The 26,492-nt window shown below is 37.9% G+C and overlaps 2 protein-coding genes across 6 annotated transcripts in view; both read right to left on the bottom strand.

The window, feature by feature from the left end:
• Positions 1 to 2,304, bottom strand: part of YAP1 (Yes associated protein 1) — a 78,141-nt gene extending 75,837 nt beyond the window's left edge. For all 5 annotated transcript variants that reach the window (XM_029283911.1, XM_015814709.1, XM_029283914.1 and 2 more), the window contains exon 1: positions 2,185 to 2,304. In XM_029283911.1, the coding sequence (XP_029139744.1) occupies positions 2,185 to 2,289 (105 nt within the window). In that variant the 5' untranslated portion in view covers positions 2,290 to 2,304. The remainder of the gene's footprint in view (positions 1 to 2,184) is intronic.
• A 3,155-nt stretch (positions 2,305 to 5,459) lies between these two features.
• On the bottom strand, positions 5,460 to 26,492 carry CFAP300 (cilia and flagella associated protein 300). The gene is made up of 7 exons (XM_015814708.1): positions 26,349 to 26,492; positions 24,738 to 24,819; positions 21,976 to 22,048; positions 20,559 to 20,725; positions 13,118 to 13,290; positions 12,003 to 12,069; positions 5,460 to 5,859 (listed from the first exon to the last, which is right to left on the bottom strand). Exons 1-7 carry the CDS (start codon positions 26,459 to 26,461, stop codon positions 5,728 to 5,730), a joined length of 807 nt encoding a protein of 268 aa, XP_015670194.1. The 5' UTR covers positions 26,462 to 26,492; the 3' UTR covers positions 5,460 to 5,727.

Below are 26,492 nucleotides of genomic sequence, written 5' to 3'. Positions count from 1 at the left end.
TGCTCATGTTTTTATGGGTTAACTCAGAATGGTTAAGAGAAGGGCCACAGTGATAACACTCCAACTCTGTTGAAGTGCTACATCAGTGTTTCTCAACCTTGACAATTTTAAGGCATGTGGACTTCAACTCCCAGAATTCCACAGCCAGCATTGCTGGCTGTGGAATTCTGGGAGTTGAAGTCCACATGCCTTAAAATTGTCAAGGTTGAGAAACACTGTGCTACATAAATCTAAGTACCCAATCTCCACACTCACAAAAACCCTCCATATAGGCAGAGATGTATGCTACTCTGGGAATTTGCATACATAAATTGCACTTTTGGTTTCAATAGCATGCAAAACATTTAAAAAGGAAAGAAAAACTAAAGAAGGGGGAGAAATGGTTCCCTCCCACCAAAAGTCTGTCAACACTGAATGAGGTGGTTCATCTATATTTGGATCTCCTGCTGGCATGACTTGCAGGATTCCTCTAACCAGGTATCTTTTGAGCTTTTCGTTGAATTCCCATTTCTATCTCTATTATATTTAGATTGGGAGAGGAGTCCTAGTTCTTTTTTTGACCGAATCAACTTTGCAAATAGCAAATACACACCACTAGTTTGGGATGAGAAACCTGCAGCCTTCAGGCTGATTTCACAAAATCCTTGACCTACTTTAAAACCCATCTGCAAAAGATCAGTTCAGACCCTTGGTAAAAATGCTTTCTCCTCCCCTTGCAGCCTGCTGCTTGAAAAAACAGAAGAAGACTTCAGACTGAAGAGGAAAAAAAAAACAGAATTTCAGGAAAAAAAAATGAGTGGGGCCATCCATTTTTGATACTAGCTCCACCTACTGTTTCATATCCATCATCTATCTGGTCCCCAAAAATTTAACTGCGAGATAAAATAGCCGCCATCCCAGTCTGGGAGGATAGTAACCAGCATCATAATCAATGCATAAGATTAAAATACAGGTAGTCCTCAACTTACAACCACAACTGAGCCCAGAATTTACGTTGCTAAGTGAGAAATTTGTTAAGTGAGTTTTGCCCCATTTTACGACTTTTCTTGCCACATTTGTTAAGTGAATCACTGCAGTTGCTAAATTAGTAACATGGTTGTTAAGTGAACTGAGTTTCCCCACTGACTTTGCTTGTCCAAAGGTCATGAAAGATGATGACATGACCCTGGGCCACTGCAGCTGTCATAAATATGAATCAGTTGCCAAGTATCGGAATGTAAATCACATGACCATGGGGATGCTGCAATGGTCATAAGTGTGAAAAATGGTCATAAGTCACTTTTTTCAGTGCCATTGTCACTTTGAATGGTCACTAAATGAACTGTTGTAAGCCGAGGACTACCTATATGATGTCCTAATCCCAGATGTATCGCACTAGTATTCCAATAACTCCATACCTCTGAATAAAACCAACCTCCAAAAGCTGATTTAAGAACTTCCCCAGCCTTCCTCAACTTGTCCCTCTCCGGTTGTGTCGGATTACAGTTCCCATTACGCACAGCCAGCACAATGACCTTATTGGCTGGAGCGTTGTAAGAATATTGTTCCAGGAGTTGCCCCATCCAGAGGGCCTGACTGGGAAGGCCTGCTTCACCCAGCCCCATCTGTCATATTTGCTTCGGAAATGTTTCTTTGCTGGTTGGGTTTTTTTCTCTCCTGCAGCTGAAAACAGATTTAGATCCCGCGTTTTGCTCCTGCAGCTGAAAAGGGCATCCCCAGCCAGCGCTCCTCTCCTCCTGTTTTCCACCATCAACCCTCGGGCCTCCCGGGCTGAAAGAGGGGGCCTGCCTCCCAATCCCCTCCGGCAGTCCCACGGTGGAGGACAGACTCCAGCCTGGCTCTGCCTGCTCCCATCTTCCGCCCCTCGCCACGCAAAAGTCCTGCGGCGCTTGGAAGGAGCTTTTGCTGCTCTTGCCCTGTTTTCTAAGTCTGCTTCGCTCCAGCTTGGCCTCTCCAAGATGTCTCCAGACTACAATTCCCAGCCTGCACAATCTGGAAAAAGGCAGGCGCGCGCTCCCTCTCTCGCCTTTCCCCGGGAAAGTTTTCCAAAGCAGCGCAGCGACTATTGGCGGGGGGCGGGGTGTGTGTTTGTGTGTGTGCGTTGAGAGAGAGAGAGAGAGAGAGAGATCCCGGAGACCGACCCCCCCCCCCCCCCGCCTCCCCCTCCCCTCCTCCTCCCCTCACCTGGCGGGAGTGGGCCTTGGGCTCCGGCGGCTTGAAGAAGGAGTCCGGCAGTTTGCGGAGCCGCATAGGGAGCGTGTGGGGCACGTTGGCGCCCTTGGGGTTCATGACGGCGTTGAAGAGGGCCTCCAAGTCCGTCTCCGAGTCGCCCCGGACGTGGACGACCTGGTGGCCGGCCGGGGGCGGCCCGGACACGGCGCCCCCGCCGGGCTGCGGCTGCTGAAGCGCCGGCGGCGAGGGCTGCCCCGAAGGCTGGGGCTGCCCCGCCGACGGAGCCTGCTGGGGCTGCCCGGCGACGTCCATGGCCGTCTCCCCTCCGCGCTCGCTCGCTCGCTCGCTGGAGCCGCTCCGCTTAAGCAACAGCGCCGAGCTGGCCGCCCCGCATGCCCAGGCGCCGGGGTCGTTCGCTCCGTCGCCTCGCCCCGCGCCCGTCTTCCGCGGGAGGGGGGCACCGGCGACTCCGGGGGTCCGACACGCGAGGGGGGACTCGGGGCCTCCCGCGCTTTCGCTCCGCCGGACGCGAAGCCAGGGGCATAAATCGGTCGCCGCGGCTCGGTCGCGCACGAACCCTCCCAAACAAAAGTTCGGAAAGACGCCCGCCCGAGCCTGCTCCGCCCAGCGCGCGCCCGCCCGCCCCGAATCCCAACAGCAGCTTTAATTCCACTCAGCCGGGTTTAGGAGCCGCCGCCGCGGCCGCCGCCTCTTCTTTTTCCGCGCCCGGCCGCGCTGAAATTGAACGGCGGCGAACTTTGCCACGGAGCGTTCCCGAGCTTCCTTTCCACGCCCGTCCAGCCTGTAGTGTTTTTTTTCCCACTTCCTTCTCTTCCTAACTGGTACAACTGCTTCTTCGACGCCTCCGGATTAACTTGTTTTCTAATTTCCTGGAGCCGCCCGTGCAGGATTCACCGTCGCCGATGTGGACAGGAAACATGGGGTTTATAGTTCTGGCTCTCTTCCTCTCCTCCCCCCCCCTTTTCCAAAAAGTTTTCCAACCCTCCCAGAGAGGGAAGGAGGAGGAGGGACAGTTGGGACTATTTTCTCTTCCTCCCCCACACTGGAAGAAAAAAGGGAAATAGCAACTAGACCCCGACCCATCAGGGTTAGAAGGGAAAAGAGAAAGGAAACACTTTTTCCTTTGTCCCTCCCCCTCCCCATTATGCCGCCCCCCCCCCCACTTGCTGTTGTCCAGATTTCTGTGCTTTTAATTCTCACAATCCCAAGGGCAGCGCTGGGACTTGTAGTCCAATAAGCTGGATGCAAGTCCTGACCAGCGCAAAACTCTTGGTTGTAACCTGAAATTAGCTTTGCTTGGGCACCCTTGCAAATCACCACGCGGGGCTCGTTTTGCAGAAGGGAAATAAATGCTTGTCGGAAAAACTCGGGATTCAAAACACGCAGGTGTAAATAAAAGTACAAGTAACTACTAAAGTAAAGAAAAAAGAAAATCAGGGAATGTGGTAGAGATGGCACTGTGGTTGTATTAGTATATTGTTATTTAGATGGGATTATTTCAGCTTTGAAGTTTTCATGATGGTTTTTATATGCTTTTTTCTTCTTTCCTACATTATTATATTGTTCTTTTGTGTTTTTAATGTGTTTTAATCGTTAGCCTCGCAGAGTCATATATGAGAACAGCAACTGTATAAATGTGGTAAATAAATCCTCAAGTTGATCCTGATTCCTGGTGATTAAAATGGCATAACCTTACAATTTTTGGCAACAGTACGGAAACAATAAAAACAGTAGTTCAAAAAAGAGACACATTATACCAGACAACACATAATTAGCATACACATCACAACAAACCACTTAAGAATATTTATGGCTGTTTTTAAGAAATAAATAAAATAGGTGCATAAATACAAGAAAGAATTAAGAGACAAAAACTTCTTGTCCACTCTTCTAATCCCGTCAACCACTCCAGAATGTTACCTTCCAGTGTCTTTATCTCCCTAAAATCAATTTTTGAATTTAATCATTGAAATCACGATTGTATGTGATTGATGGTTCTACTTGCTATTGAAAGCTAAGAAACACAATAGTGCTCATTGGCAGGAATACCCTTCCTCTTCTCTCGACTCTCTTTCCTACTCTTTTTCTAAAATTTTCATTTTAATTAAAATTAAACTTTGTAAGACTGAATTTGAAATCAAAATGTACACAAATGATGAACATGTCGTTCCTAAGATGTATAAACTTGTACTGATCTCCGAGACAAAAGAACAATTATTTAATTTTTAATATTTTAATTGTTAACAATGATTGTGATTGTTTTATATATATTTGGTATATTATTTAAATGTTGTATACCACCAGGAGTCACTTTTTGTGAGATGGGTGGACATATAAATTTGATAAATAAATAAAAAGTGAAAGAATGTAAGGGGTTGTCCTTGATTTGCAACTGCTTACTTAGCAAAGTTGCAACCAACCTGAAAAACAGGACTTATGATCCAACAGTCAACCCCCCTCCATGGTTACATGCCCAACACAGCCGCCTTTATAGTTTTTTGCAGGGTTCATCAATCACGTGATCATGCTTTATCACAGTTTTGTCAAAACTCTGCATTTCCATTTTTCCTTTGCTTAACAACCACATCATTCACTTAACAACAGTGAATTCACTTATCAGCTACTGTGATTTGCTTAACTACTGCAAAAAACATAAAATCAGTCAGTCACGCAATTCCAGCAGGAGAGATGACACATGCACCTCTAGGCCTGCTGCATTTGAACCAATTGAAGTTTCTGAATTCTTTGAAAAGGCAGTCCCATGTACAACGTATTGCAATAATATTGTTAAGCAGTATTTGCTTTTCTCAGTAGTAATCTAAATTTTGAGTAAATTTGTTCATTGAAGTCTTCTGTAAGAATTATAAATATGAACTGAATCATCTCAAAATAAAGGATCTATTCCCCATATCTGTCCCACACACGGTATTTCAGAAATTTTCTTATGTCTTTCAGTTTATTAGGAAAAATACAAATGCTGGGAGAGTCTTTTTTCTATCAACAGCCTATATTTCTGTCCTAGAAAATTTGGTCAGGTTCTTCTTTAACTTTTAAGAAAGCTGTTAATATTGCTGTTCCACTTCTGCCGTCTGTAAGACTATTTTTATTACTTTAAATATTGATGTTTCTTGTCTTCTAAACATTGTCAATTGTTTTTAAGATTTTAAATTATACCTTACCTAGCCATCCTTCCAGGGTCAAAAGACAATCCAGAAATAATCTTGTAAAATTATATAATGGGGATATATATCCACACCGTTACAAAATTTCTGCTTAATAATTTATTAGTGGTACAATAAAAGAATTATTAAAATAAAGATCTCTAAGGACAGGATGTAAGTTAATTTAGCAATAGCCCATTTCAAGGTATATGCAGGTATTGGTAACATTAATTTAACAACATTCCAACAAAATCAATTACATTCAGTGAGTGTGCAAGTAATTTCTAATGCCCTAACAATATTGGAATTCCAACAAACAATATTTAAAACGAATTCCTCTATTTACGAGAACTAATTGAATAACTATGAGCAGTCACTTACAGAATGAAGATACTCCAAAAACATGGTACAAAACATAGATATGACGATTTGAAGGATTCACAATCAAATAGGCAAAATTTTGTTCATGGCTGTTGGATGAAGGATAACAAAGGCCATCAGCATCCTAGAGGACAAAATATTAATCATTAATATAATGCAGTAAATATATTAAAATGGTAAAATAATAACTTCCCAATTCTAATTTTGAAATAATCACTTAAATTTCATGATGAAATAGGAGTCAAAAATATGTGCCCAGTTGTATTTTGGAAAGTGGAAATTCCTATCTTCAATGTGAAAATTATAATTTAGATAAAGAAAACCTAATGGCGTAACCTTCCTTTAACACTTTCTCAGTGGTTTACCAGCCTGTTTAAAATACTTGGCAGGCATTTACGCGGAAATCCCTCTAAAAATATAAATCAATCATGAAGTAACATTCACTTTAATTACATTTATTCTTTTATTTAAGTTCAGGGGAACGGCAAACACATTTCTATCACGTTAATCTAAGACAAGTGCCAGTTTGGTGGAGTGGTTAAAGCAACAAGTTAGAAACCAGGAGATGATGCATTCTGGTCCCACCTTACGTAAAAATAGCAGCTGAGTGACTTAGGCTAGTCAGTTTCTCTCAGCCTTCAGAAAGAGACAACGGCAAATCACTTCTGAAATCTTGCTAAGAAAAATTCAGGGCCTTGTCCAGAGAGTTGCCAGAAGTCATACAGGAGAGACATAAACCAGACATCATAATGGTAGAGAAGGACCAGAAGACAACAATGGTGATAGATGTAGCAGTGCCAAGTGAAGCAACATCAGGAAGGAGGAGAATGAGAAGCTGGAAAAGTATCAGGGCTTGAAAGTGAAAGTAGAGATGATGTGGAAATAAAGGCAAAGAGGTCCCAGTAGTGTTAGGAGCACTTGGGACTGTGATTCCTATGCTGGGAGAATGATTCCAACAGATCCGTGGAACAATATCAGAGCTCTACTATGTTCAATTCTATGAAACAGACACAGCATTTTCCACGAGTTGGAACTTGGTCTAATTAAAACTGTATTATGATCAATTAAAGACCCCCAAACCTGTTTAAAAACTCAAGTCAAAATCATCTGATCAACCACAAAACTAAAAATATAAGAAAAACATAAATGTAAAAGGTTTGGCTCATCTTTATAAGAATAGATTAGCTAAAAAAAAGCAGTGCCCTGCTGTTACAATTTTAATTACCAAAATTAAAAATATTCTAAACCATTTCTTTCTTGCTCCAAAACAAATCAGGATTGTTTACTACCTCCTAGCTGATCTTTAGCCACCACTTGTGTATGTCTGACCTCTCTATCACTTAGATGGGAAATCCTCATGCGGTAAAAGATTTCTTCAAGAAGAGTGACTTCAGCTTTTAAACCACCTAGTTTATTAAATAGGAAAGAGAAGAAGACAACCAGCAACGAGGGTGGATGGACTCAGTTATAGTGGTGAAGATCAGAAGGATCAGGTTAGGGCAGTGGTGGCAAACCTATGGCACGGGTGCCAGAGGCGGCACTCAGAGCCCTCTCTGTGGGCACACGTGCCATTGCCCCAGCCTTGCCTCTGCCCGCGACCCCGTCACCAGCAACCCCCCTGGAAGAGAGTCGCCCCCGAGCGTGACCCACGCGGAGCAGTGCAGCCAAGGACATGGCAGCCAGGCAGCATAGACAGGACTCTGCCCTCATGCCCCAACGCGCCCCATGGCGCTGCTGGGCTGCCTGAGCCATCTGCGGCGGGCCCTGGAGGCGGTGAGTGGCCCTGCAGGCAGGCAGGGTGGGGTGGAGTGGGGGCGGGGCAGGGGCGGGGCCAGTTTTGGGGCACTTGGTCTCTAAAAAGTTCACCATCACTGGGTTAGGGCATACTATCATGGAGGAAATATTGTGGTCACCAACATTCAAAATTGACTTGCTGGCACATAATAAATAACATTCTAGGAAACCATAATATAACAACCTAGATAAAGCATACAGTGCATGGCTACTAGAATTCTTTGCAATCACTTCATAATAGCAATTATTATTGTTAAGGAAAAAAGGGGGTCTGAGAATATAAAATCAGCAACGTTTTGAGCTATTGCCCAATTGCTTTTCCCATAGGGAAGTGTTTGAGAAATGATTTTTTTTCTATAACACCTGGCCATATCCAACCCATTAATTATTTGTTGCTTGCTTTCTTCAAATATAGTTTCAAAAGCCTAGTTCTCACAGAATTATTAAGAATAACGTAGGGAAGTCTATATTATTATTATTAATTATAACCAGACAACCTGTGACCTGTTGGGCATCCCTTCTGATCTATTTCGTTACCAGATTCCTCAATACCTTCAACAATGATAGAACTTCTAGTGTATTTGAAAAGTTCTTAAAATTCAGGGAGAAGTTCAGAGATGTATCTGCCCTGAAAGCAGTCCATGTTGAACTGTATAGCACAGGAGTCCCTAATCCCTGGATCATGAACGGGTACCAGTCTGGCTACACAGCTGGAGGTTAATGGCATGTGAGCAAGCAAACATAAATTGCACATGTGTGGGAGGGATCTAGGTTAGGTGCTCCTTCCCCCTCCCCAGTCCGTGGGAAAATGTTCTTCCACGAAATTGGTCCCTGGTGCCAAAAAGTTTGGGAGCCACTAGTTTAGCAAAACTGTATAGCAGTACTTACATCACTATATAGTCTACAATCAAACATCATTGTAGAAAATGTTTTATGACCTTTTGTATTATAAAATGTTTTATGACAATTTTTATGTCATAAAGTATTTTATAAAATTTACCAAATTTCAGTTCAATGGGAGTCATGGGTCCAAGATTTTGGACACATTCTGTAAATTATTCCATTTGAGGCACCTTAGTTCAAAAACTGTTGTCCCTATGATGTACCATTTTGCCCAGTTAAAGGTTATGGGCATGAAAGTTTTAGTAGTATATAGATGAATTGGTACTCTCCTGAAAATGGGTGTTATGGTTTTGTTGCTATTACTAAGCTATTAAGACACTACATAACCTATTTAGCTACTTCTTATGTGCATTTATTTTAATGCCAGAAAGTGAGTGTTCAACTTTTATACGGAATATACTTTGCAAATTCTTTAGCTTTGTCAATTGTGCCACAGTTGGATATATTTGCCAACACCACCATAGTATTAAACATGTTTAGTGCTTTCAAAGTGAAAACTGTGTATCACTTTTATATGTGAGCGAGATGGGCGGTTTTAAAATGTGATAAACGTTTACTATAAGCCCCCACTGAATTTAATTCAAGAGACAATTTGGGATAGTGGTTAAGGCAGCAGGCAGTGGGACTCTGAGTTCTAGTCCCACCTTAGCCATGAAGATAGCTGGAGGACCTTGGATCAGTCTCTTTCTTTCAGTTCTAGGAATAAAGAGGCAAGGACAAACTGTTTCTGAAAAACCTTGTCATGAAAATTGCAGGGACTTGTCCAGACAATTGCCAGGTGTCACAAAGTGACTCAAAGGCACAAAACAAAAACAAACTTCAGTTAAGATTTATTTTCTAATTCTGAAATTGGCAACACTGCATTCATGTACATCACAATGCAGCCAGACAACTGCCTGGCTCCTTACCACACACACACACACACACACACATCCCACATATACAAACACAGAGAGTTATAGACCTATGCATGCAGGTAAAACAGGTCTCCAGAGGCTTGTTTTTGCCTGGTGGAGGGAAGAAGAGGAGAGGGCAGAGAATGTGGTTCCCCCCACTCCCAGGTCTGGGATTATGTTTGTGTTGGATGGGAGATTTTTCTCTGTGTGGTCTCTGTGCAGGGATAGAGTTGCAAATTAAATAGGAAAATAACTTGGCCTGAAAGATTTAAAACTGCATATCAGAATAAGTGTTTCTTACAAAGGCATCAAAATCCCATTAAGAAAACATCAACTTGCTCTTTTGGAAAAGCAAACTCTGTAATCTGGATGATCTCTATCCTTTTACTCTAAAATATGCTACAGTCAATTCACAAACTTAACTATTTATTGATATTTTAAAGGCTGCATTGTGAACTTCATAAATGAAAAAATAAAATATTCCAAGCAGACTACTTCAGGCATACAGATACAGCACATGTTGTAAATATCCAGCCAGCCAGCCAGCCTTCCATCAATCCATTTACAGTTCTATGCTAAGTTACAAGTGTTTCAGTCAACCAGTTTCATTTACAAATTTCTCATGACCACATGAAATGAGTTAAAATCTGGTCCTTAAGTCTGTAGAAAAGTATGCTGGCATCAATTGTATTGTCCTGACTACTGAATCTTAGTTTGCCTACTGTACATAATGCTACTGTCCTTAATGCATGGGAAAGGTGGTGGAAAGTAACTAGGAAATTCCTGATTCAGTTTCCCCATTCATCAAGATCATGTACAGATAGGAAAAAGTAATCACCAAGTCACTATTTATAATCATGGAGTGAACTGGGGAGGAAGGTCTGTTTTGACAGATGGCCAGACCACTTGGTTTAGCCTGTCAAAAATGGTATCAAGACAATTGATCTGTGGAATAGGTGGTGGTTGCTTGATAAAAAGGAGATGCTCTCCTGCTTCACTGGGCAATTGTCTTCTTCTGCTTAGATCAGTGCTCCCCCAAATGATCAGATTGCATCGAGTAGAAGGGTGTTTACGTTGCTTAAGTGCTGTTTATGAGCATCCCAAAGTCCGCTGTGTGAATATTGGATTAGAACTGGTCTATTATGTTCCTTTGTTTTAGAATAGATGGGCAAGCAGCTTGAATTTTAAGAGAATCATTATCATCATTAGAGACGTCAAAGAGTCATGTGTGAATATCTTTTGAATTCATAAACCTTATTTTTTTTTCTATGCTTCCGTTTCATATCCTGCCTACCATGTGAGTTTTTCTAAATAAAGCATTCTTTCTTATTTATTTGTAAATACATTCATCTCTACAGTTCAAAAATACAAAAATCAAAATGAGATGATGGGAATGCAATCATGTCAGGATATGTCCCCCAAATGGCTTTATTTTTGTACATTCTCCATCAGTTGAAGTATCTCTCACCACTCAAATGGAGTTTTTAAGTTGGCTGGTAGGCACAGGGTAGCTGTGAGGTGAAGTGGGAAGGAACTTTCCTACAACACCGTATAATCACCCCCAATCTCAAGTACATTGTTAATGAAGCACCCTATATTATATTCATGGTAAACACTGAGAAGAGAGAAAATAGTACTTTAAATCTGTAACAGCTTGAGACAATATTAAGCTGTCTACACTGCAGACTGGGAATGAGCCAAAAGCAGTATCATAAAAACATGTCATTTAAGAATGATTAGTGAGACATGTTTGTGCTGCAGTTATTGCAACATGAGGATGAACACTGACTCAACACAAATCAGACTATTTGTCTCACACAAAATGTTCTGCATAAAATATAGAGATTTTCCAAATGAACCTTAATAGAATTTGTAACCAAGTTACAGTTAACTCTCCAATTTGTAAAATGGGAATCATTTTCATTTTATATATTGTCATTAAAACAGCATAAGAACTGCAAGACATTTTGATATTTATATCATAAGCAGAACATATCTCTCATATCTGTTCCATATTGATCCAGAAATCTGCTTTTTTATAATTAGCTAAAGAAAAATATAAAGTTAATTGGTATATCATCATAATCTCCAAAAATTAAATTGACAATACAATTTATTTTTGTTAAAATTGAACATCCCTCTCTCAACAGAGGGGGAGGGATACAACGCCACCTATCTCCTGCCTACAACACAGTCCTTTCAGCAGTCCCAAGAAGGTTCCACACCCATTTGTCCTCTGAGTCAGATGACTCTGAAGATACAGATAAACTTCCAAGTGGCCTCAACGACTCTCAGAGAGATAACAACCAGATGGCTGCAAAGAATATAAATCCTTCCATTCCCACCAGTCAATTCAAACTGAAGAAGCTTCTTGGATGAAAAGTGAAACATTTTCAAGGAAAAAACACAAGAAAATCCAGTTTCCTTTTGGAAAAAGCATCTTTGGGACAATTAAGACCTATATGATTAAGAACCTCCATAGACATGAATAAATGTTTGTGATTGTGTTTGTGTATTGTATATATTATACACCAATCTATTAAATTTGTTAACAAGATTGATTCAGTTTAAAAATAAATGATGATACTTATTTGGATTACTCTTACATGCAATCTTATTTCAAATTATACCGAAAAATGTTACGTATTTAATACTGCTTTAACAAGATACTTACATATGTACAGACTTTGAAGACAGTAGATACTATGTTTATATTCTTTGTTTCAGGATCCTTTTGTACACTGAAATTCATAAAAAATACAAAACAGCTTTTAATAAAGTCAGCTAGGCTACTTAAAACTTACATTTTACACTCTGATATATTTATCCAAGGTCCAAAAAATAAAACACAATCTTAAGTTAAACTGATTCCTAACAAGATGATCAAATTAAATCAAAATTTAAAAAAAAATCAAATTACGTTTTCAGGAACAACAACAGTAAACCTCTAAGTTATAAGTGGAATCATGAAATACATTAGATAGAGGGAAAAGAAAAAGTTCTGAAGAAAAATCTGAAATGGTTAAGTAGGATACAATTAGAATTTATTTTACCTTTCACCAACCAAGTCAGAATATCTGCTATGTTCTGCTTTCCTGAAGAATAGCATGTGTTCATGTTATGGTAATGTTCTCCATGATATATCTTGTGCATGGTACTATTCATAAGCTTTATTTAGAAACACCAGTTTTACAAAATTCAACAATTAAGTGAACTAGGGTGGGAGTGTAGCTAGCATCTTGCTGTTGTTCAGTCACTAAGTTATCTGACACTTCACGACACCATGGACAATATAGCATGTCAGCCCCCCTCCTCCCTTGTGCACTATCTGCTTGAGTTCTGCCCAAACTCATCCCCAGTATGTGGATGACACCATCTAACTATATGACTGATTTGATCTCCTTGCAGTCCAAGGGATCCCTAGAGTCTTCTCCAACAAGCTAGCCTTAAATCAATTGCAGTAGTTACCAAACCTGGCACTGCCACCAATACATTTGAATACCTTTTCCATTGCCAATTAGACTAGGGCATTTTATATTGTTGTATTTTGACTTTGAATTTCCAAGGACACTTGCCTGGCACAAAATCTGGACTTTTTCCAGCAGTAGAAAAGCACTTTCTTTGGATCGACACTTTAAATGCTGAATTCTATATTGTATCAATTTACTTTTTTATACTCTTTCGATACAATTGTTACATTTTTTATTTTAAATGTTTAGTTTTTACCTGAAGATCTGGATGAACAGTTGAAAAATAAATGGGAAAATTGGTTACATAAAAGGAACAAACCTCACTAGATCCTTATATAAAGATTTTGTGGTTTCTAAGTATGGGCCGAGATCATCTTCATATTGACAGAAAGCTCCTCCAAGGCAAAGGTGTTTAAAAATGCAAAAAAGAAACTCTTCACGGTCTAAATGACTGAATATGTCATAGTGGTCTGAATCATCCAGAAGTAGTACCTTGGTGAAACAAAAAGCAAAGGCAAAGTGAGTTGGGGAATATTTTAATTACCTCAGATATACAAATATAAATTCACCTGGATTCCCAATGTGTTTTCTGTATAGACATGCATAGTAAACAGAATAATGGAGTTGTACATTGATGAAGTGGTATATATGTTGCAATGAATGGTGACAACCGAAGAACCAGAAATGAGTTTTAGGAAAATTGGACCACATTCTGAATAAATGTAATCTGAGGATAAATTATTCATTAGTTGACCTGAATGATGAGTAGATATGAGAGAGAACATAAAACAGATTGGGGCATTTGAAGAACTAGGAATGGGAATGGTGATGCTTAGAAAAAGATGTATTTCAACTATGTGGTTTAAGTTAAAACTTTTCATACTACAAATGAATGAAAAAATACACAGACACATTTTTTTTGTTTCTGTAATAAAATCTTCAACAATCAATGAAAGATATTAGGGTAATAGAGAGGCCCTGAATGTGAAACAGATTCTTGGTATGATCAACAGTATATCTTAGGGGTAAATGGACTTGGAAGAAAGGAAATAAACTAAAGTGAAAATAGAATTAAAGCAGAATGGAAATAATAAGTCCAGCATTAATATGCAGTATAATGACATGTATGGATGGGCTGGAATAAGATGAGAGAATTCAGAAAAAGTGATTGGGCAATTAAAGACTGAAGGAGAATATAATAGAATAGCGGATGAAATGGAAAGTAGACATGGGAAAAGAATATATTAAAGTTGCTTGATGAAAAGAACATTATAGGGTGTCATGGAAATGTGTGCAAATGCATTAATGGGAAGTATATAAAATGCCTGAGGGAATAATAAAGTTTAAAAAAAAGCCATAGATGGAGGAAAACACACATATGAAAGTGGCTGCTGCAAAAATGAGGATGAAAGAAATATATAATATATATTAAAAGATATTTACAAAGCATCTGGCCAAAGAGAACAAGAAACAGATTAAAAGAGGAAGAAATGACTCAGTGGTAGATGTTCAGTCTTTCAAAGGGGCATGCAATTGTGGCACTCTGTAAACTGCTTAGAGTGTTGTAAAGCACTATGAAGAATGGAATGGAATGGAATGGAATGGAATGGAATAGAATAGAATAGAATAGAATAGAATAGAATAGAATAGAATAGAGCAGAGCAGAGCAGAGCAGAGCAGAGCAGGGCAGAGCAGAGCAGAGCAGAACAGAACAGAATATTCTTTATTGGCCAAATGTGATTTGACACACAATCAATGTCTCTGGTGCATAAGCTCTCAGTACGCATATAATCAATAAAGTGATAAGTCATAAATCATATCACTAGGTGTTGCATCTTATGATTTATGATGAAGTGTTGTATTTCATGATTTATGATGAATGTATTTTCATGTTGTATATGATCATGATTACCACTATTACTTTTATGTACACTGAGAGCTTATGCACCGAAAACAAATTCCTTGTGTGTCCAACCACACTTGGCCAATAAAGAATTCTATTCTATAAATCGTAAGATACAACCAACAAAGTGGTAGTCATAAGATACCAGTAGGAGTAGGTAATAGGAAAGATAAGAAAGATAATAATAATACAGCCCTACTACATGGGTAAATATCCTTAGAGATAAGACAGTGCTGTGGGAATTTGGTGTTTAACAGAGTGATGGCATGGGGGAAAACTGTCTTTATGTCTAGTTATTTTGGCATGCAATGCCCTATAGTGATGTCCTGAGGAGAGGAGTTGGAGCAGTTTATGTCCAGAATGTGAAGGGTCTGTAGATATCTTTTCAGATTCAATAATTCCTCTGTAGAACTGTATCAGCCACTCCTATATAATGTTATTGTCATGTTATTTCAATTATCCTGACAACTAAGAGCTAGAGGATCAACAAGTTCTTTTTCCTCTCTTGCTGAGAAGTTCTCTTTTTCAGAAAGCTGAGGAAAAATAGAGGGGTTCTACTATCCTGGAACTAGTCTTCGCTAATATGGACAGCCATTTGTCCGAAATGGTATAGGGTTTTCTGCCTGAGCAGGAGGTTGGACTAGATGACCTCTGAGGTCCCTTCCAACTTTATCATTATTATTATTAATAGGGAAGAATTGGCTGAAGAATTAAAGGTGTCTAGAATCTTGGGGGAAAGCAAATATGCTATCTTAAATTTGTTTTGCCAGAAGAGGAACAAAACAGTGAGACTTTTTTGTTTTTCTAAACAGATTGTTGATGAATTCTGAGGTAAGATAAGACTAATTCTAATGGCTAGCAACTGAAAGGAGAAAAGTGTCCAGAAGAATGGGAAATCTGATGAAATAAAACACTAAAACAAAAATGGCAAACAAGTTCTACAAGAAGGGGAAAAAAACAGAGAAATCTAAAGAGAAATGCTAAAGATACATGCAGAACTCTACAAAATGCTGTAAGGAAAAAAGGATAGGTATAGGAAATGGATGGAGGAACAAATAATGGAAGAAGAATACAAGATGGCCTCCATCCATAAAATAATAAGAATAAAAAGAATCTAGTTTAGAAGGAGTTGGGTCTTGGACAAATACCACAAACAAGAAACAGGAAATCTAAGAGGATTTAGGAGCATTGTGAGGAGAAAATGTGAGCATTAAAGGAGAAAATATGAGTTGTTCGTGAAAAGGCAGAATTTCTTAATTCATATTTTACAACTTAATTCATATTTTACATAAGTCGCTTTACAGGAGAGAAATGGGAGTCCTAGTTGGTCACTGTTATGCTACTGGGGAATGAGGAAACCACAGAATAGACCAGGGGTAGGCAACCTTGGCTCTTTTATGACTCGTGGACTTCAACTCCCAGAATTCCTGAGCCAGCATGGCTGGCTCAGGAATTCTGGGAGTTGAAGTCCACGAGTCATAAAAGAGCCAAGGTTGCCTACCCCTGGAATAGACAGAATAAGAAAACTTATTTAAAGGTATTCAAGATTCTGAGGCCAAATAGATTCCATCCTAGGGCATTAAAGGAATTAACAGAGATCATCATATAAATAACTTAGTGCTCTTTACAAATAATTTTCCAAGGATAGCAAGAAATGAGAAAGCTGGAAGGGAGCAAATGTTTCCCTCGTTTTCAAAAAAAGAAAGGAGGAAGATCTAAGAAACTACCAACCAACCAATGTCATGTCTATAAAATGTTTGTGAGTGCTTGTATAGACATTTACAATTAACAGTAGCAACATGGATTTGCCACAAACAATCCTGCCAGATTATTTTTTTTCCCTTTTTTGTATTTTCTTTCTTTGACAGAGCTCTTTGCTTAGTAGATCAGGGGAACGCTGCAGATGCCATGCACTTCGCCCTCAGCAAAATCATTAACAAAATGCCTTCTGTTATTCTTAATAAGATATAATGGCAAAGCTAGCTGGTAATATTGTAAGACGGACTCAGAATTGACCACATCCTTAGAGGGCAAGAGTAAATGGAAAAAAAAACATAAAAGGGAAAGAGATCATTAAGTGCATCTGGAAAAGTATTTCTTGTAATTTTGATTGAAAAATTATGAGAGATATTGATGTTCAAAATAAGAGAAATGCAGTGTGGCTTTGTGATAGGAAGGAGGGTATGCAGACCAAACTTGTGTTAACAGGTCATTGTGAAATGTATGAATTTGAGAAAATTTGCGCTAGGTTGTTAATTCAGACAAACTATGTAATAAACTGAATAGGCTTGAATTAGGGAATGCTTTCATGACTATAGGATGAAAGGCTGTCTGTCTGTATGATGCAAGCACATCATTACTAAGAATAAATCAAATGCTTAACTAATGGTTCAACACTAAGAGGGAATATGGCAAGGCAATGGACAGAGAATGGTCATGGTGGAAGCACAGGCAGTTTATAGAGAAAAATATAGAGCTGGATACTGAATGTTGAATGTTGCTGATGTAAGCTAGATTTACCTACTTTTCCTCTTTTTTTTCCTTATCAGTCTTTAATTTCTCTGACCTATTTCTTACCTTCTTTTTATGCTTGCATAATATTGCTTTACTCTGAAAGGGAATACCATGATAGATATGTATATATGTTTGAAAAACCAACCTACCGTACTTATTAAGATTGAAATGAGTCATACTTCTTATATGCTAAGCAATTCTGAACTATACCTTTCCCTAGAAACATTATCATTGACACTTGGATTGCACATATTGAAACAGATATATATTCCCTCGGTTCTATAATTGTACGTTTATAACCACAGGAGACATATAATCCACTCTTGAATCAGAGAAGGTTGCCTAGATCATGCTGGAAGAAAAATTTATAAAAGGACCTATTGTTCCATTCTGCAAAGCTGGGTTATCAAGGAAATGGAGCAGTTAAATATCAACGAGGGCAGCAAGAAGTTTAGGAAAAACTCACTGAAGAGAAGAAATATTGATTTTATAGAAGTAAACAAAAATCATTATGGGTGAGTTTCTGGCTCCCTCCCTTGATGAAACAGCAGTTGCCAAAACATTTTTTAATGGAAGGGATATAAAAACATCATGCTTCAAGCATATAATCTGTTCATTGCAGCCCTTACAATATGTCATAATATGATGGCCAAATACAGTTGTATGAAACTAAATACTTACATCATTATCAAATAGCAAAGGATTTTGAGAATTTTTAATATGTAGTAGATTTATGTGCACAAGGCCCTCATAATATAGTTGATCTAGGAATAAAAGCCTTCTGTGATCAAAAATGTTAAGACATAGCAAATAATCACCTTCGGCTTCTATGCATAAGCTTCCCAAGGAAACTAAACTGCAGGACTGGAATAAATACAGCTTGGTGTGATCCAGCACTGAATTCCTTTCATTGTCAAATATAAAAAATAAAAAAAAAACTTCACAGGGTAGGATGAAAAACAATTGTGTCATTGTTTCCCTTTCTGCTTGCTCATATTAATTATACTGTTTATATCTTTGATGGAAAAGAAAAAGTCCATGCTTTATTTCTGGAAAAAGCAATTGGCTCCATGGGCTAGTGGATTAGAAGTGATGTTAATGTAACATTCTGCTACAACCTAAAACATGATAAGTATTCCAATAAGTGGACAAAAGAAAAATATAGGAGAGTACACAAATACTTTGTACAGTGTGATTTATTTCAATGCAAAGAAAGTGACATTCCAGCTATTAACAGCGATAAAAATCTTTTGACTGACTCAAACAGGAGTCATATTTCTTTCAGCTTTTCCTTTTTTATTTGCAAAAAAACCTAATATATTTGAAAATAGCAGTCAACAGATTTCTTTGCAAAAAAAAGATTCTTTGGAGACGTGGCAGATAAAGACAATTGTATAAATGTTATATAACTTCCCTTTCTAATGGAATGAAAAAATGTATATGTTTTGTTAGTGGCATTTTTTGAATGTCTGGAACTACAATTTCACTCACCCCAGCTAATAATAGGAAAAGATATAAAAATGCTTCAATAATGACTTTGTTAGAGTTCCTTCATGAACTAAAGCAGTTTAGATGAGAATCTGTCTTGATGTTATTTCCACATTTCTCCTATAGACCTAAACCTGGCTGTTGGATAATAGCCAATTGAAATCTCCAATGAACTTCCCTAGTTGAGAATGGACTTGAAAATCCTATTTCAACAACCAGATATACCATAAGCCAGAACTGAGCAATTATTTGACTTTGAGGATCTTGACAATCTTATGAATAGTCAACACTCCAGTAAATAGGCTCACGATCCAAAAGGATCTCGACAGACTTGAACACTGGGCCCTATCTAACAAAATGAAAATTAAAAGTAAGTAAGAGAAAAATAAGGTTTTACACAGGCAAGAAAAATCAATATACAGGAACAGGTTAGGTCAGGGGTAGGCAACCTTGGCTCTTTTATGACTCGTGGACTTCAACTCCCAGAATTCCTGAGCCAGCTGCTGGCTCAGGAATTCTGGGAGTTGAAGTCACGAGTCATAAAAGAGCCAAGGTTGCCTACCCCTGGGTTAGGTGGAACCTGGCTCAATAGCAGCAACTGCAAGAGAGATCTAGGACTCCTAGTAGACAACCACTTAAATATGAGCCACCAGTATGCTACAGCCATCAAAAAAGTCAATGCAATCCTAGGCTGCATTAACAGAGGGATAGAATCAAGATCACGTAAAGTGTTAGTACCACTTTATAATGCCTTGGTAAGATCACACTTGGGATACTGCATCCAATTTTGATCACCACAATATAAACACGATGCTGAGACTCTGGAAAGAATGCAGAGAAGAGCAACAAAGATGATTAAGGGTCTGGAAGTTAAAACATATGAAGAACGGTTGCTGGAATTGGGTATGTCTAGTTTAATGAAGAGAAGGATTAGGGGTGACATGATAGCAGTGTTCCAATATCTCAGGGGTTGCCACAAAGAAGAGGGAGTCAAGCTATTCTCCAAAGCACCTGAAGACAGGACCAGAAGCAATGGATGGAAACCAATCAAAGAGAGAAGCAACCTAGAACTAAGGAGTGGAACAGTGGAACAGTTTGCCTTCAGAAGTTGTGAGTGTTCCATCACTGGAGGTTTTTAAGAAAAGATTGGACTGCCATTTGTCTGACATGCTATAGGGTCTCCTGCTTGAGCAGGGCGTTAGACTAGAACACCTCCAAGGTTCCTTCCAACTCTGTTATTCTGTTATGCATTCACTCATAAATATAATATATAGTAATACAAGTACACATACACAAAAGATGAGGATTATTTCCTAGCCTTGGTGAAATTCTTGAGGAAAGTCTGTTAAAATGGTCCCCTTCCTGTTAATGTCTCTGCTTGCATGAAGATAATGGACTGAGAAAGTTTACAATTGCAAGAGCCTGGCTATTCCATTCAGAAAACTTTGTAATTAAGGCCCTTGGAAGAAAATAACTTTTTGGTCCATCTTCTTTCAAGGTATACCTTGGCCATAGCATAGGCCCATCACAGCTGAATGTGGTTTGCAAAATAAATATCTAAAACCTATAGAATCATTCTGCAATATTTCAGGGGACTTAATTACCTTCCACTGAAACAAAAAGAACTACTTATATAATCATACTAAAAGTAAACTCAGTGCTATTTGTAAAACAACCTCCTACTGATGAACTGCAGCTGAACCAATTTTTGATTTATTTCCTTTTCCCCTAAAGTTGATGATTCCTACTTCAACTCTAAGACAACAATTCTAAGAAAATATAGATGGATGATAAAAATGACTCACAAGGCTCAACATGTGCATGTTGGCAAGAGATTAAAAATACACTTACTAACCTTTCTCAGCTCATCTGCAATAGGAATTTCATCATGGTATTCATCAAAACACTTTACAATAGTCCCATTTTCTCGGACAAGTCCTTCACAGTATAATCGGTCAAAAAATGACATAGAAACTTGGGTACACAAAATATTTTTGGCGTCAACTTTTTTCACTTTAGTATCTGAAAGATAAAAGGCATCTGCATGATATTTTTCACTTGCAGGTCTGCAAGGTCTCCTGTTTTCTAGGCCAGCACCTTAACCACTACCCCAAACTGGCTTTCTATTTAATTCATGCTCCAGCTCTTTTTTCTATGGAGGGGACAGGAGGGGAGAGTGGAGACGAGGAGAAGGGGAGAGGAGAGGAATGGAAAGGAGAGGGGAGGGGATAGGAAAGGAGAGATCAAAAACAGTTATATCTTCAATAGATTGCCTTGCATAACCCATTATAATTCAAATTAACATAGAATAAAATATTGCCTTTACTTACAGTATTTAGGATGATACATTTTAACAATATATTAAAACATTGTAGCTCAAATACCAGACCTTGAAGTTTTTCTATTAAATGCACTATATTTTTTTTTACTGTATATGTATTTTTAAACAGCCTCAGTCTTAAAAGCCTCTTGTCAACGTGCTATTGAAGTGAACAGGAAACATTCAAGTAATTTTCTAGAAAAAAATTACATATAATTGTTTTTTGAACAGCAAGTACATATCTTTACTTCTAAGTAAAAGTTAAGATGGAAAAAAAGAAACAATGCTAACTGAAAAAAGAAAATAGATTTAAAAGCATCCAGCAATACTTGTAAAGAAAAGGCGTTGACTGAGATTTTTTTTCTTGATTTTTCCATGTGTGTGTGTGTGAGTGAAATGAACAAAGAAATAAAATATTTTTATATTATCCTTATGCTGTAAACTCTCCTGGAAATTTAACATATTATAAAATGCAAATATTATACAGCATAATAAAACTATAATTAAACCGGCACTGAGAATTTCAGGTAAAATTAAATTACACATCTGGGAAGAAATGTCTATACTTAGGACAACATATCTAGAATGCTCTTTTGCCAGTTGTATGCAGTGCCTGGTGAATTGTAAAATCTTTGAAGATGTTCTAATGTTTAATGTGTTACTACATCCACATTTGATTGGTATCAGTTTTTAAAAAAGAAAATTGAATTATTTATAATTCAAATCAATATCACAAATCATTAACCAAAAACATTAAAGCATATAATAAAGGGTTCTGAAGAAAAAAAATCCAGTATAGTCCCTTATCAATTTAACAGTAACATGTTCATCTTTGTAATTGTGTTATCAAGAAAACATCAGTTGCAAGCCTAGTGGTTGCAAGAGAAAAATAATTACACTGAAAAAGGATTTAAAAGACAAGAAAAACTTATCTTAAATATCCTCTACTTACTTAATGTAGTCCACTGTCCAGATGATGAAAGCAATTTCAAATTGCTGTTAACTTCTGAGTGATTAAAAAAAGCCTAGAAGTATAGAGACAATGACAAGTCATTAATTAGATTCTGTTATGAAATAATATCTGACGGGCATGTTAAATTAGATGACAACTACCAGACGCTGCGTACTTCCAAATGTCTGGAATTTGGGACTGCCTTCCAAATTGGATTTTATTCATGTGAGTAGACTTGCAATCATTCCATTGATGAAATCTATAATATAAAGATATATATATATATATAAAGATATATATCCATGTCTCTTTATAAACCAGAGAAGTCTGGCTACTTGCTTCAAAATCTTGTCATGCCAAAAACATAATTTTTCTATGAATGAAAAATATTTATTAGATTATGGAATAACCAAGTATATTAATATTTGATACTATACACAGCACAGTAATAAAAAAAAATTAAAAGCAGCATATAACATTCAAGTTCTTTTCTAAGCTCCAATTCACTACTCATCATTTTGAAGCTGCTTCACACCCCAGATCAACATAACCCTATACATTAATCACTATTGATTATGTGCCTTCAAATCAGTATTCCATAAATAAGATTTTCTCCAGGATGACCTCTTTCTAACCTTCAGGACTTCCAAATCTGCATTCATTTCTGCCGTAATCAAGTCCATTATACCTAGTTGTTAGTATCCTCTTTTTTCCTTTTACCTTTCCTAGTATAATAGACTTCTCAAGAGAGCTAGATTTTTGCATAATGGGTCTAAAATATGATAATTTAAGCCTGGTCATTTGTGCCTCAAAGAATTCCGGATCCATTTGTATGATGATCCATTTATTTATTTGGATATCCATGGTATTCTCGTAAGTCGACTCTATCACCGAAGTTCAAAGATGATAATATGCTTTCTATTTTGCTTTTTTACTTCCAAAGAGCTCATAGGAAAATAATCTCCTACATGATTCTGATATTTATAGATGATTGACTTATTATAGCAGTTGATCATGTTGCCAAGGCCTTTATTACTACTCTGACAAATTCTAGTTTGCAGAGTATTTCTTGATTGCTGGCTCCTTTACTGTTGATAATCAATTCTAAAAAGGAGAAGCTATCCACTATTTTAATATCTTCAATGTATTTTCTAAGGCCGGTTGTTGTATCTATTGCCATTAGCTAGAGCTTTATATCTAACTCAGTTCCTTTTTTCACTGTGTTCCTGGACTTCCTTTACTAAAACTTGTAAATCAGACATGTCAAACTCGCGACATCACATGATGTTGCGCAATGTATCAGGATGGTTTTGCCATCAATGGGGTGGGCGCAGCTTCTGTGTGACGCATCCGGCCCGTGGGCCGGCAGTTTGACACCCCTGTTGTAGATCATTTGTATTTTCAACTATCAGAGTAATATTATCAGTACAGCAAAGATTTATATTTTTTGCCTCCAGTTTTAAAAGACCATTTATTTCCAATCTGGTTTCCCTCCTTATTTATTCATCACATACACTGAATAAATTAAGGGGAGACTATTAGTGACTGCAATCCCGTTCCCAATCACCATTATAACCCTAGGACTATCTATGTGTACCTTGCACATTTATGGATATTTTTATAGGTTTGTATATCACCAAGAATCTGATTACTATATGTAATGCAATGCAATGCAAAACAAAACATAGAGATGCCTCTTCATGTTTAACTTGCCCTGTGAAAATGAGAACCCAAATCTCATTTTGTATATATGTCTGTGGAGATTCTCAATCACCCAGATCATAGTTGTCTCAAAAGTGCTTTTTCAAAAGGCAACTGGACTGTTTTATCCTTAAGGGGGGAAAAATTCCTTAAGGGAAAAGCAAGAAGCTTCATTGGGATGGGTGGGTGGAAGGATAGGTACTGACAGTTGAGATTGGATGGTGAGGAGATGGAAGGATAGATTCTGATAGGTACTGACAGGTAATTGATAAGTACTGACAGTTGCGAAGGATTGTATTTACAAGCCTTCCACAACCACTGCCACCATCCTATCAAATCCTATCCTTCCATCCCCCCCACCATCCAGTCTCAACTGTCAGTATCTATCCTTCTGTTTCCCACATCATCAGAACTGATGAAGCTTCTTGGATGAGAAGCAAAATATTTTCTTCTTCTTTATCAAAGAAAAAACAGTCCAGTTGCCTTTTAAAAAAAGCATCTTTGAGACTTCTTGTATGTAGCCACTAATCATAAAAGAATCCTAGAGCATACTGAGTTGAGAAAGATAAAAAAATAACACATTAACTATCTTCTTGGAGAGCTTATTTACTATTAACTGACATTTTAATTAAGAAGCACGGTGCCTTAATAAGTTCCTTATTATATTATGTGTGTGTGTGTGTGTGTGTGTGTGTATACACACACATATATATATATACACATATATACACAAAATTAATGCAAAACCTAAGAAAGCACTCTATTCTTTTATCTTACTCTGCTATACACATACATATACACAAACAGATTTATAAATATGTTAATCAAAAAGAAGGTCCTTCTATAAGTATTTTCCTATTAATTATTTGGAAGATGTTAATCTATGCCAGCCTCAGGATATACATTGGTTGGCCATTAATGGCATGCAGAGAAATCTTCTCCCCACCTAGAAAAATACTCACAGTTTTGATGTTACGACTAATTGTAAAAGCCATGCAGGTTTCTAAATAAATAAATAAATGAATAATCCTTTAAATAATAAATAAAATTTGGGTAACTACCATTAGAAAATCATCTTGTTGGTAGCCTTTGAGATTCTGATCAAAACTGAATGCCTGTGCTGTGATTCTGCCATCCATGGACCTGTAAAGAAATGCTAATGTTAGTTTATAAATGATGTCTAATAAGATGGTGAACAGTTATAAAAAAGAAGGAGTTTGAGTATACAACAAAAACTGCATAGGAAGAAAAAAATATTAACATTGCAAGTGAAATATTAATATAATTATCCCTGGTATAAAATGGGTTTTGTATCATTTCTATAAATGATTGGAACAGGCTAAATTACAGCATTCAAATTCTGGAACTACTCATATAGAACAGGTTTCTGAATTCAGGGCATGAAACAGTCACTTATATTGTCATATATCGTATGTTACATAGGAGCTCATAGGTTATTCTAATAGCCCAAGTCTATTCAGTTCTCTCTATTCCATACATATTTTTATTTTTAATTGAGCATTGTGTCTTAACTTTAAATTTGGAATGTCTTATTCTGAGGTCTAACACAATTATATAGAAATATAAATCAGAGTATGAATTGTCTTTTAAATATAAAATAAAAAAAATATTTAAAAATATAATTGTCTTCATTTGTAAAATAGATGGGATTGTGTATAAATATCAATACAGTATAAATGTGAACAAAGACTCAGAGAAGTTGAGCTAATGTAAACAAGGACAAAGAATATCCAGTTAGCCCAGAAGTAAATGATGTTTGTAAAATTAGAAATCAACCATCAACTGAAAAACATGCATATTGAACAATGCACCTGTAGTTCTTGATAAGGGGTTTTGGAGGAAATCAAAATCTGCTATTCTGATTGCAACATACAGTAGCTATTTCCAAACCTGATGTTCTGACTGCAAGCCTAACTAGAATTTTAAAGAATGGAAGCAATCTTAGTTTGTCCACGTGTACACACATACACAGACACATACACACACACACACAGAATCATCTGCTAATGCCCATGCCTTGAACTGTTATTTCAAAATCCATACAACAACAATAATAATAATCCAGATAATGGACATTATAAAACCTGGAGATCACAAAATACAAAGATCTGCAAATAGAATGATTGACCAAAAAAAAAAAGCAATAGTATCAATAGTAATGGGTGCCTTGGTTGCAAACCCAAAACATCTGGAGCATTGACAAAATTGCCATCAGTCAATTGGAAAAGGCAGCTTTACTTAGAACAGCTTACATCCTGCCAAAATACCTCTAACTCCATCAGACAACAATATCTGCCTATCCCAAATCCTTCAGAAAGACCCATAGATGGACAAAAATGCCTAATCCAGTTAAACATCTGTGTGACCAAGTTGCATGCCTCCTAACTCAACGACTCTGCTGGGCAGAGTCAGAACGACCAAAGAACTTACAATAAAACCTGTAAAACTTTAAAAATAAAAGAGGGCAAAAAAATAAATCTGAATTCTTTTTTAAAATCTAGCCCTTTTCAGCAGGAGCAAAGGTGGCGATTTGCTCGCTCACCGAAGTCCAAACTTCCTCCCCCCCTCCCCCCATTTCTCTAAACATCCTCACTTCTTGCTTCTCCCCCATCCAGCCGAGAAAGGGGCAAACGGCAGTAGGCCCTCCCCACCATTTGAGTAGCCGCTCCCGTGTGCCTTTGCTCTCCAAGGCCGGAAAGCTTTTCTGGCGGAGGTAATGGAAAGTATATCGGGACTCCGAGCCGTGGTCCCCGCAAGCCGACATGGTCGCTTCTTAGCGCTTAGACGCGCCAGCG

The sequence above is a fragment of the Protobothrops mucrosquamatus genome, unplaced genomic scaffold, assembly GCF_001527695.2.
Source record: "Protobothrops mucrosquamatus isolate PMUCROS unplaced genomic scaffold, P.Mucros_1.0 scaffold277, whole genome shotgun sequence".
NCBI lineage: Eukaryota > Metazoa > Chordata > Lepidosauria > Squamata > Viperidae > Protobothrops > Protobothrops mucrosquamatus.
This window is presented reverse-complemented; position numbering and strand designations above follow the sequence as displayed.

Bases quoted from the DNA above. Each gene is read 5' to 3' on its own strand.
- CFAP300 (XM_015814708.1), bottom strand. From the start codon at position 26,461: ATGTCGGCTTGCGGGGACCACGGCTCGGAGTCCCGATATACTTTCCAT. The intron at 24,820-26,348 runs GTGGGGAGGGCC...ATTTCTTTACAG, and splicing joins CGGGAGCGGCTACTCAAATG to GTCCATGGATGGCAGAATCA. The intron at 13,291-20,558 runs GTTAGTAAGTGT...TGTTTCACCAAG, and splicing joins TTGCAGATGAGCTGAGAAAG to GTACTACTTCTGGATGATTC.